Raw genomic sequence first — 13,091 nt, 5'->3', positions numbered from 1 at the left:
GCCAGGACTAGGAAACTACCCTTAGTACAATGCCCTTGGGCACTACACAGCTACATTTCCTTCTAACAATAAAAGCCTAAAAGCAGATCATATGTAGTATCAATACATGAAACCTCTATTACTAAGAAAAATATATACACACATATATGTATACAGAAGAAACTGTATCAACTGCTAACAGATTTTTCTTCAGAAGACAGATGGTAAAGGAGTGAGGAATAAGGGAAATTTTTACTTTTCATTTAAAATACTTCTATATTAAGTAGAAGTATGTTTAGTTATAAATTGCTTTTTGTAATAATTTATAACACAATTCTCTAAATGTATTATATGAATATATATTTTAAATTTTATTTAGCTGTTTTGAGATGAATACCTGATACTTTCACTCAACCCAATAAAACAGAATATATGCTAAACTGGTATACGGTTTAATGTAAGATTCTTGATTCATGTATCAATTTATTACCTCCCATTTCCAAATCCACTTCTTATTGCTTTCTCTCCCAAAATGGAGCTGAGTTCTTTCAACATTGCTCTGTTACCAGCTGGCATGATGTTAAGCCTTGTCAGTAGAGGCAACTGGAGGTACACTGTAGGAGGAAGAGCTTTTCTCTTCATGGTTTCCAATGTACTACTCTAGCCAGACTCCTGCAAGGAGTAGTTTCACAAGCATGCAGAAGCTCACCCCAGCACTCTGTTGAGTAACTCTGCAGCAGAATGCCACCACCAAGGAATCTCCCCGAGCAGCTTTCTCAACCCCTTCACGTGGCTTCTGCAGCAAATTCCAAGGTTCAGAATGCCAGAGGGAGAATAAGTTCCAGAAGCATGGTATCCGGCTTCACCATCTGCCAGTGACATCTGTCCCCTCTTCAACCAGACCTGAATCTCAGCCCCAGTATGGTTAACAGCCCTAGAGTTAGTGGCTACTTAAGTCTGCTCTTACAGTATTCTTCAAAGTTGTCTTTACTTCTTACAAGTCAATTTCTATTTCTTCAATCATGTTATAACTAATAATTCTGTGTATTAAACCTCCACTGTTAAAATCACTATATGGTCTCTGTCTCCTAGTTGGACAGTATGAGATAGTTTTTTTTTAAATTAATTCACACACTCTAAAAGTCAGCCTTTCAAAGTATACAATGCAATGGTTTTTAGTATATTCACAGACTTCTACAATCATCTCCACTACCTATCTTCGAATATTTCCATCCTCCCCAAAAGAAAACTCATGCCTCCCCATTCTACCCTCCTCCCAGCTCCAGGCAACATACGCTTTCCCGCCTCTGGATTTACCTGCTCTGGATGCTTAATCTAGAATCTTAGAATATGTGGCCTTCTGCATCTAGCTTCTTTCACATAGCATAGGTTCAAGGTTCATCTGTGTTGGAGCATGTATCAGTATTTCATTCATTTTCATAGCGGAATAATATTCCATTGTATGAATACCACATTATATTTATGCTGTCATCAACTGATGACATTTGGGTTATTTGCACTTTTTGGCTATTATAAATAATGCTGTTAAAAATGCCAATGAGCATTTGCATTGTTAGCAAATAATATGTAAGTTTATATACCTTTTTAATAAATGCATCTTTAATTCTCTTGGAATATAGCTAAGCATGCAACTGCTGGGTCATATGGTAACTCTAATACCATCCCCTTGATAATTACAGGATTCAACATATGAATGGAGGGACACAGTCACAAACATTCAGACCATATCATAGACCACTATCATATATGATTTACAAATACTTTTCTTATTCTGTAGATTGTATTTTCATTTTTCTCATAGTGCATTTTGCAATATGAGGTTTTTAATTCTGACGAGGTTGAATCTATATTTCTTCTTGGTTGCTTACGCTTTAGATATAACATCTAAGAACCTATTGCCCAACTCAAGGTTATGAAGACTTACCCTTATGTTTTCTTCTAAAAATGTTATGTCTTTAATTCCTGCATTTATATCTTTGATCTATTTTATGTTAATTTTGTACATGGTGTGTGGTATAGATCCATATTCATTATTATCCATGCGGAAACCCAGTTATTTCAGCACCACTTTTTGAAAATAACATTTTTGAATTGTCTTCGCACCGTTATTGAAAATCAAGTGATCATAACTGTATGCACTTATTTCTGCAATCTCAATTCTATTTCACTGATCTATATGTCTATCCTTATACCAGTACCACACATTCTTGAGTACTGTACATTTGTATTAAGTTTTAAAATCAGTTAATGTGAATCTTCCCACTTTGTTCTTTTTCGAAATTGTTTTGGCTATTCTAAATCCCTATCAATTCAGTATCAGTTTTAGACTCAGCATATCCATTTCTGTAAAAAAATAAATAAAAGGTGTCCTTAAATCCGAAGTGAGTCTCTTATAAACTGGGTATAGCTGGCTCTTGGTTTTATTTTTTTAATCCATTCATCCCCTCTATGTCTTTTGATTGGAGAATTTAGTACATTTAAAGTTATTACTGATAGGGAAGCACTTAGAATGACATTTTGTTAATGATTTTCTATCTTGAAACTTTTGTCCTTTCCTCTCTTGCCATCATGATTTTTGTTTCACTGTTTTGTTTTTTTTAATAGATGTGCTTTGATTCCTTATTTTTGTGTGTGTATTTTCTATAGGTATTTTCTTTGTGGTTACCACGGAGCTTACATAAAACATCTTCTAATAAACCTATTTTAAGCTGATTAACTTCAGCTGCATACAATACTGCTTCTTCTCATCCATCCCCATACTGCATTACTGATGCTACAAATTTCATCTTTTATGTTGTGCATCTATTAATATTTTTATAGTTATAGGCACTTATACTTTTGTCTTAGACTTATATATCAGAAATAAGTGATTTACTCACCACCATTACAATAATATGCAGGTCTGTATTTGTCCATAGCTTTATCATTTAATTTTATATTTTCATGTTGAACATCCTTTTGTTTCCATTTAACAGACTCCCATTAGCGTTTAAGTCAGATATAGTCTTGATGAACTCTCTCAGATTTTGAGAATCTTATTTCTCTTTTACTTTTAAATAAATGTTTTGCCACATACAGTACTTTGCTGGCAGTTTTTCTTCCAGCAGTTTGACTATATCATCCCACTTCTTTCTGACCTGCAAGGTTTCTGCTAAGAAATCCACTTAGAGTCCCACAGAATCTCCTTTGTACATGACAAGTTGTTCTTATCTTGCGGCTTTCAAAATTCTTTGACAGTTTGAGCCGGGCGCGGTGGCTCACGCTTGTAATCCCAGCACTTTGGGAGGCTGAGGCGGGCGGATCACGAGGTCAGGAGATCGAGACCACGGTGAAACCCCGTCTCTACTAAAAATACAAAAAATTAGCCGGGCGTGGTGGCAGGCGCCTGTAGTCCCAGCTACTCAGAGAGGCTGAGGCAGGAGAATGGCGTGAACCCGGGAGGCGGAGCTTGCAGTGAGCCAAGATCGCGCCACTGCACTCCAGCCTGGGCGACAGAGCGAGACTCCGCCTCAAAAAAAAAAAAAAAAAAAAATTCTTTGACAATTTGATTACAGTGTGTTTCCATGTAGATGTCGTCGGATTTCTACTCTGGAGTCCATTGGGCTTCTTGAATCTGGATGTCCACTGCCTTCCTTCAATTTGGGAAGTTTTGGCCATTATTTCTTCAAATAAGCTTTTTGCTCCTTTCTCTTTCCAACATATGGAACTTCCATACAATCTACATTGATAAAATTGATGCTGTCCCATTAGTATTCTAGGCTGTCTTCATTCTTTTTTTATTCTTTTTCTTTTTGATTCTCTGACTGGATAATTTCAAATGACCTGGCTTCAAGTTCACTAATTCTTCTCCTTGAAAAACACTGCTGCTAAACTCCTCTAGTAAATCTTTTAATTTGGTCAAAGAAGCATATTGCATCTGTTACAATGTTTGTTTGGTTCCTTTTTACGTTTTCAATCTCTACGTTGATACCATTTCGTTCATGCAGCATTTTCCTTGGGTCACTGAACGTGTTTATGGTGGTTAGTCTGAATTCCTTCTGAGATAATGAAGATATCTGTTTCCTTAAAGTAGGTTCCTGGATATTTTGACCCTTTGATTGTGCTATGTTTCCCTATTTCTTTGTGTGTCTTTTAACATCATGTTGGGATCCAACCATTTGAAAAAATATCACCCCTCCCAGTCTTTGTGGACTGGCTCTGTACAGAGATGAAGAGCCTCACTGATCAGCCTGACTAGAGATTCTGCATGCCTTTTGAACCTTTCCTGAGGATGCTTCTTCTCGACCAGTGTGTATAAATTCTCAAGATGAACTTGTTGGTTTCCTTTTTCAGGATCTCACAATCTTTTGCTCCCTGTGCTATCTGTCTATGGTACTTCAGGTTCTCGGGAGCCGCTGCAAGCCACCCAGCTCTCTCGTTTTCAGAGGCCTCCAACCTGGTGCCCTTTCCTGCCAGTGGGCTTTTAGAGTATGTCCACTCCTGCCTGTGCTCCAAGTCAGGTGAAACAGAAGCCAGTCCCTTGGGGGTAGCTCTCTGAAGTGCTGGAATGCTGGACACATACTCCACTATTCTCTCCCCAACCCCTTTCATGGCACACCTTGGGACAGGCTGCTGAGCTGTATCATCCTCTGTCTGCCCTACCATAGGTCCTCTAGAGCAGCAACAAGTCTTCCAGCTCTCTGTTGTTCTCAGTGGCTCCCAGGCACCTGGAATACACCAGCCCCTGTCAGCTTTCCAAGACAAGCAAGACAGAAGCCAGTCCCTCAGCCCACTGAAAAGGTGAAACACTGGACACACATTCTAACTCTTTTGTCTCCCCAAGGAGAAGCCAACAATTGAGGATTTTCTCCTGCTGGTTTCATGCTGAGGGAGGGGGAGGGACCATAGTGAGTGCCTGCTAATCTAAACTGTCAGCTTTGTTTTCAATGACCTTGCAACCTGGTGCCCTTTCCTGTCAGAACTTATATTCAGGCAAAATAAAAACCAGACCCTTGGGCAGACCTCTGAAAAATCTGAATGTCACACATATGTTTCAGTCTTCTCTTTCCCCCGCCAGGGAAAAACCAGGAGCCTGGAGTTTCCTCTTGCTCATGCCATGCTGAGCCAGGGGAATGAACTATGGTGAGCAAGTAGGATGGATTTTCCTACCATCTTCACTGCAGCTGGTTTACTGCTCACCTAGAATGCAGGAGCCTCTTAACTAGTTTCCGGATTTCTCACAAAGAGGTCTGGTGTGTGTATTGTTATTGAATCAGTATTTCTGTGGGGAGAAGAAGCATATGAGCTTTCTATTGCACCTTCTTGCTGCTATTACACATCTTTTATTTGTTTCTTTTCTAATTTCTCTGGCTATAATCTCCAGTACAATGGTGAATGGTAGTGGCCTGGTACAGTCCTTAAGGGAAAAACAGAATCTGGGTTTGTGGGAAAAAAAAAATCACATTCCTGAGAGAACACTATCAAATATGATTTAATTGTATTAATCCAGGACAACAAAGTGAATTATCTTCTTTGGGTTCAAAGGATCAATTTCCTAGCAGCCTTTCCCTAAACACAATCTTTTGCCTTATTTAAACTTTCAGCCATTCTATCAATATAAACAAAATGCATATGATATATAATATACAAAATGCAAAGCAAGTTGCAATATCAACAACCAAAATGCACTGAAAAGAATGTTACCTGACCATCTAATATTATTTCTATTTTTGGTTTCTTTTTTTGATTCTGTCACTGGCTAACTTCAAAATCCCACTGTTCTCATGAAAAATGAAGTGGTTTCCTAACTTTTCTCTCCATAGAAGTTTCTCTTCAAATAAATATTAACTGAAGTTGTCTGAACAACTCTTAATTCACACACCAGCAACTCAAGCCTAGAAGAAAAATGGACTTTCAAAATTTTTTTTAAATAACAAATATTACCGTAAGTTACATTTCTGAAAAAAGTAAGTTTCAGGTTTGCTTTAAGTGTATTGATCTTAATTAACTCTCACTATTTTTTAAATCACAAAGCATTCCTCAATTTTACTTTCTTGACCCATTTCATTAAATTTCTTTCCAAGTATTAAAACGTTGTAGCTGCAAACCACTGCTTATTTGCCACCCAGGTCACGTGCTTCCATGCCTGCATATTTTTGTAAAAGGTGCATTCTCTTCCAGGAATTCCTCCCAGGACTTCTCCACCAATCAAAATCCTAGTTAGCCTTGAGGCCTAGGTCAAGTGTCACTTCTTAAAAGAGGGTGACTTTGATGGCTTCAGTTGGATATTATTTGCTCCTCCCAACTCCTCTCAACTCTGCCTTAGATTATAGCTAGTATATGTTTATCTCCACTACTTAAAGGCAGGACTCACATTTAATTTATTTACACAGCATAAATGCTTTTTCCTCATCCTCAAAGATATCAAATGTAGCTGGGCGCAGTGCCTGTAATCCCAACAGTTTGGGAGAATAAGGTGAGTGGATCACTTGAGCCCAGGAGTTTGCAACCAGCTTGGGCAACATGGAGAAACCCCATCTCTACAAAAAATATAAAAAACTAGCCAGGGACAGCGGCACATGCCTGTAGTCCCAGCTACTCGGGAGGCTGAGGTAGGAGGACCACGTGAGCAAAGGAGGTTGAGGCTGCAGTGAGCTGTGGTCACACCACCACATTCTAACCTGGGTGGACAGACTGAGGCTCTGTCTCACCAATAAAAAACACTTTTTAAAAAGATACCGAATGTTAGTATTTTGACAAATGTCATCAAAACAACAGTAAATAAGATATCTTTAAACACTTATTGAAAAGATCAAAATATTCTTAGGGCAAGTCTATACTTTTGAACCTAGCAGTTTAAAAAGCCTTCCAGGAAAATGATAAATGCTTTATTTTTCTGAAGGGCTCCATTAAGTCACTTGTACATTATATTTAAATCTTTGACCTAATGGGAACTGTCAGAAACACAGCCCTTTTTCAAGAACCACAAAGCTACCTCTGGGAAATCCTTCTAATTGTGGCTGGAATTTTATAATGACCAATAATGAGGTTTAAGAGGATTCTGAAAGTAACTATTACATCACTGTAAGAATCTCATTTTACCTCACTTGCAACTCTTATCAAACATTATTATTGTACAAACTAAAGAATTTTGTTTCTAGGCTTTCCTTCGAGCTGAGTAATCACTAAGAAGATAAAACTCCCACTACTCTTTAAGAGTTTGATCAAAACTTCCTGACCACTACAGCTTTTTTCCACTGGCCTAATTCCTTGGAAAGAAATGGTACTGCCCACATACCCTTTGACCAGGTTTGGCCCACACTACATTATTTGCAATCTCTGTGACTCACTTCATGCCTTATGAAAGGCCCCTAAACCCAATGTATCTCAGGCCTCAGAAATAACTCCCAAATAGTTTCTATTAAGAGATCTTTCAGTGTTTGGGATAGTTTCGGACTTCTTCAGAACACCAAAAGGCTATTTTTTATATATATATACACACACACACACACATGTACATATGTATTTATATATTGTCTGCCTCAGTACCAAGTTTCCCATTTGTCCCTCAACCCCCTCAGGGCAATATCAGAGTAACCTCCTTGAAGTCTTTAAATATGTGTACAGAACAAAGGTACTCAACTTAAATACTGTATGTGATATTTTGGAATTCTAGTTTATTTATTCTCTGGACACAATATTCTAATTAATGAAGTAGGAAACACTGGCAAAGATTTCCAAATAATATCACCTAGAATGGCAATACTCATCATTTTCTTAGTTATTAACCTCACCCCTTCTCAAACCACCAACTACAGCTGGCCTCCCTTAAAAATGATATGTGACTGTTTAAGGTGAAATAATGTTTATTTGCTTCTTTTAATCTAAGCTATTAAGACAGGAGTTCCCAACCCCCAGGCCATGGACCAGTACCAATCGGTGGCCCATTGGGAACCAGGCCACCCACAGCAGGTAAGTGGCGGGTGAGCCAGCATTACCACCTGAGCTCTAGCTCCTGTCAGATCAGTGGCAGCATTAGATTCTCATAGGAGCAGGAACCCTATTGTGAACTGCGCATGCAAGGGATCTAGGTTAAACGCTCCTCGTGAAATAGTTTCATCCTGAAGCCATCCACCTATCCCGTCCGTGGAAAACTGTCTTCCATGAAACCAGTCCCTGGTGCCAAAAATGTCGGGAACCGCTGTAGTAAAAACATCTTGGGATAATAAAAATTTAGGACGGCAAAATCGTTGATTTTTTTTTTAAAATTACATGACAGTTGATAAGCAATTAGTTGAATTTAAAAATGTTGCCTATTTCAACTACTGATATCTTCAAAACCAGGAAAATTTAGAGTAATCACCTGGATTTCTTTTGTTGAAGCAGTTATTAAAATTTCTAGTAAAGTTGTGTTTCATTATCTCTTCAATTTCACTTCTGCGAACTATTCATAAAATGACTGAAAAATGTAAAAATAAAAGTATCAGGCCAGGAACCGTATGGCTCATGCCTGTAATCCTAGCACTTTCGGAGGCTGAGACAGGAGGACTGCTTCAGCCCAGTAGTTCAAGACGAGCCTGAGCAACATAGCAAGATTCCGTCTCTTAAAAAAAAAAACAACTAAAAAATGAAAAAATACAGTGTCCACTGGACCCAGATAGTAAGCATTCCAGATGGCTCATACATGAGGTCTAGAAACACAATTTGATATATCCTAAGCAGTCTTCCAGAGCAATGTTTCTCAATCTGGCTAATCATCAGAGCCAAATTACCCGAGGCTCTAGTTATTATAAAAACAGCTTCCTGGGCAGACACAGATTTCATGGAAGGACTTAGGAACTCTTCTTTTTAATAAGTATCCTGGGGGTTTCTGATGATCAGCCATGAAGAAGTATGTCCATATGAAGTCCATTCTAAGTAGAATAATTAATCCTTACCCATAGGATTCCATTTCTCACCTAGTGAACCGGCAAAAATCCAGTTTGACAACATTCTCTGACAGCAAGGCTTTGAGAAACACTCATATGCTACTAATGGGAGTGTAAACTAGTACAATTACCATGGAGAGTGAGTGTGCAGTATCTTACCGAAATTCTAAATTCAGATACCCTCCAACTCTGCCGTATCACTTCAGGTCTCAAAACCTGAAGTGTAAAAATATATGTGCACAAAGGAAGCAACATATGTAAAAGTTTATTCACCGCAGCACTGACTGTAACAGCAAAAGACTTGAAAGCTATCTATGCTGATATTAGAAAAGCTCCAAAATATTATCACTAACTGGAAAAATAAGAGCAAAATGTGAAGAAGTATATAAAATGTTAACGTTTGTGTTAAAAGCAAGGAGGCAAATACAGCTTATATGTTTGCCTGTGTAGATATAAAATTTGCCTAGAAAACCTAAGAAATGTGAAAAAGTTGCCTGCCTGCCAGAAGGAGACTTGATACTATATACCTTTTTATGCTGCTTAAATTTTGAGACATGTGACTGTTTACCTACTCAAAAACAATACATTTACAAAAGATGTTGGCAGCACTTGAAAAGAAATTAATAAATGCTAACGTAACTATTGCTAAAAGTAGAAAGTATTTTAAAGTTATTTGGGGGCGCTTTTCTTTTTTGGAATCTCTTGGCATTTAATATCTATAAAAAGTTCCCAAATCTGGCAAAAACAGGGAAAATAGTTGTGTCACGCTCATTTTAAGAAACTCTTTAATTAAACAGTACATTTAACCGGCAACCATTAGCAAATTCTTCCCCTTTTGCTCATCTTTTTCCCCTTTTTACATCTTTTCCTATAATGCCCAAAACTAAAAGTTAATGTCTCCAAAGTTAAATTTAGTTTATAATGGATTGACTATTTACTGACCATTTTAAAAGTCATTCTACTTCTTTTTATTCTGTGCCGCAAACCACTTGATTTATAATATTTATGTGCCATTTAAGGCACAAATTTCATAGAATTAAGTTGGTAACACAGAAGACAAAAGGACGTATTTTCTACCGTTATCCCTCAATCTTAAACAGGAAAATAAAAAGACTGAACAAATCTGAGTTTTAACTAATCATTTAGAAATCAATTTAATCTAAAAGGCCCGCAGTTTTAAATTTACCTTGTTTTTCAGGGTAAATTTCCTGCTTTAATCAACTATTTCTTTTTTAAACAAGCGGATGTTAAGAGTTTGGTAAGCCGAGCGTACTTTCTAAGCAATGTACGTAATGGAAAAGGTAACCGTAAATGTGTATGTGGTTATACAGTCTAGATAATCTACAAACTCCTTTCAAAAATGGACACATTAGAAGACTCCATGACTCAAAAATCACCACTTTGGTAAAAGTGAAAACTTTCCACATCCATATGCCCTCCCTTTCCCATTATTACAAGGAAATCCTGAAAGGAAGGCTCTGAGTCATCAGATCTCTGGGGTCAGATCTCAGGGGTATTTCCTTCTAAACACACCCTACTGGAAACGTTTCTCCCTCAGGTCCGACTTCTCCAGGAAAAAGCTCAAAGCAAACAACCTCTCCCCACCCCCTTCCAAAAAAAGTCAAGACTTCTCCCACTAAACAAACACTTCCTTCCTCCTTTCAAATCCAGGACTTTCCGAATAACCCAAAAGAAGGGTGATTAAATACAGCGCTAGAAACGCCGAGCACTGGGAGGAACCGTGGCCAGAGGCTCTTTCTTAACTTATCTCGAGATCTTACTGAGGAGAAAACAAGGATCGAGAGACGGTCCCAGGAAGAACCCCAGAGCTGGGGCGGGGGCTGCCGGCGTTCACCCGGCCGGGCCTCTGGGCTCTGCCAGTGCCAGCCCCAGCCCCAGCCCCAGCCCCAACCCCAGCCCCAGCCCGGGCAGGAACCCGAAACCCGCGGGGTCGCGGCAGGCAGAGCGCGCTGCTCCCGCAAACTTGCCCCCGAGCCAGCAGGGCGCAGGGAGGGGCGCGGAGCCCCCTGAGGAGAGGGCGTCGCCGCTGCCCCGCGAAAACGGCTGCGACCAGGATGCAGTCTGTGAAGTGGCCCGGGGACCGTCACGCCTCTGCCCCAAGTCCCCGCGCCCGGGACCTGGCACCAGTGTCCCTCCTTCCCCCCCTTGGCCTCTCACCTGGCCCACAAGGAACCGCTCGCCGCCGCCGCCTCCGGTCACTGGCACGGACTTCTGAGGCCTGAGGGTAAGAGAGCGGCGCGCGCCCGAGGACCGCCCCCGAGGCGCGTCATGGCACCGCCCCCGCCTTCAGCCCGCGCAGGCGCACGGCGCCGGGTCAGGTGATCCCGTCCCCAAGGTAACGGGGCGGTAGGGATAAAGAGGCCTGGGCGTGGGTCGTTCCTGCAGCTCCAGGTATCCGGCAAAGTAGGGCGGTCCATGCCGCCCGCTGTCCGCTGCCCAGCGGTTATGCTCCCAGTCTTCTCCGCTCTTCGGCAGTTCGTGCCCGCGGGCCCTGTGCCACCCACTCACTACTGAGTGTATCGCAGCTCACAGTCGCTTGGTTCTTGTCGCCTCCAATTCAAAGAGGTCACAGGAGCCCGTGTACCCTCTTGGGATGCCTTCGACTTCCACAACTGCTGCCCTAGTCTCACTCTCCGCTTGCTGTACCTCTCCACTATAGACTCAGAAACGTTCCTCTCACGACCCTGTCTCAACTCCTGCTTTATTTTTCTGTTGGAAATTTGGATGTTGGTGGTGGGGGGCGTATTACTCTGTCCACCTAAGCTAACATTCCTTCGCTGTTGAGAGTTATGTGTGGTGCTGCGCAAAAGTAATTGCTTCCCAGTACAAAAACATAACGATCATTTCTTGAGGGCTGATTTTGTGCCAGCCATAGCACTACGAACTTAATGTATAGTGTTATTGGTCTTCACATCAGTCTATGAAATAAAGACATCCCATTACAGACAAAGAAACTGAGGCACAGTTTACCCAAGAGTAATCATAGTTACCATGGAATACTGTAGAGTCCTTGACAAAATAGCATTTGCAAGCAGTTTATTTCTAGCTAAATTAGTGCCAGAATAATTTAATATGTGGCAAAACTAATAAAAATCTGAGTGTAAAAGAGGTGACAACTAAAGATGAAAACTTTGCCCTCAGTAAGGTTATAGTCAGGCTGATGAAATGGACATTTAAAAATAATTACAAGGTAGATTGGGAAGGAAGAAATAAAACTTTTTGCTTTCAGATGAGATGATTATCTAACATAGAAAATCCGGAAAAAATTGACACTCTTCGCCTAAAAAAACAGAATGAAAAGCAATTATAGCAAGTTTGCATGAACAAGTTTAAAACAGGCTCATTCTAAGCCAAAATGCTTGGGACCAGAAATGTTTCCAATTTTGGATTTTTTTTTTTGCTTTTGTAATATTTGCATTATATACTTATGGGTTTACCATCCCTACTCCAGAACTCAAAATGCTCCGGTGAGCATTTCCCTTGGTCCTCATGTCAGCACTCAAAAAGTTTCATATTTTAGAGTAGTTCATATTTTGGATTTCTGTACTAGGAATAGTCGACCTGCATACACGGTCTGTTGTTTTCTTATATACCAGCAATAAACAATTGGTATTTGAAATTAAAAACACAATAACCACTGACATTAGCACCAAAATAAAATGAAATATTTAGGCATAAATCCAACAAAATATGTAAAAGGTTTATACAGGAAAACTACAAAGTTCTAATAAAAAAAAGTTCCAATGAAAAAAACTACAGAGTTCAAAGGAGATCTAAATAAATTTAAAGATATTCCATTTTCATGGATAGGAGTACTTGATATTTAACTGTCAGTTCTGCCTAACTTAATCTATAGATTTGATACAATCTCAATCAAAATCCCAGCAAGTTATTTTGTGGATATTAACTGATGCTTAAGTTTATGTGGAAATATGAAAGACCCAGAAGAGCCAAACCATTACCAAAGGAGAGGAACAAAGTCGGAGGCCTAACAGTACCTTAGTTCAGGCTGTTACAACAAATTGCCATAGATTGGGTGGCTTAAACAACAGAAATTTATTTCCCACATCTCTTAAGTCTGAGAAGCCCAAAATCAAGTTGCTGGCAGATCTGGAAATCTGGTGAGGGCTCACTTTTGGGTGTGCAGATGGCAGTCTTCCCACT

The 13,091-nt window shown here is 39.8% G+C and overlaps 1 protein-coding gene across 5 annotated transcripts in view; it reads right to left on the bottom strand.

Moving 5' to 3' along the window:
* SDCBP (syndecan binding protein) overlaps positions 1-11,232 on the bottom strand; it is a 30,091-nt gene extending 18,859 nt beyond the window's left edge. For 2 of the 5 annotated variants that reach the window (XM_030795369.1, XM_030795371.1), the window contains exon 1: positions 11,085-11,201. Coding sequence is in view for 1 of the 5 variants with exons in the window: in XM_030795367.1 (XP_030651227.1) it covers positions 2,880-2,927 (48 nt within the window). In the remaining 4 variants the exon portion in view is untranslated. Of the gene's footprint in view, positions 1-2,879; positions 2,928-11,084 lie in introns of those variants that run through there. The other 3 variants (XM_030795368.1, XM_030795370.1, XM_030795367.1) reach the window with 3 other exon arrangements.
* Between the last annotated feature and the right edge of the window lie 1,859 nt (positions 11,233-13,091).

This window comes from Nomascus leucogenys, chromosome 16 (genome assembly GCF_006542625.1).
Source record: "Nomascus leucogenys isolate Asia chromosome 16, Asia_NLE_v1, whole genome shotgun sequence".
NCBI lineage: Eukaryota > Metazoa > Chordata > Mammalia > Primates > Hylobatidae > Nomascus > Nomascus leucogenys.
Note: the sequence above shows the minus strand (reverse complement) of the source record. Positions and strands in the feature narration are given on the sequence as shown.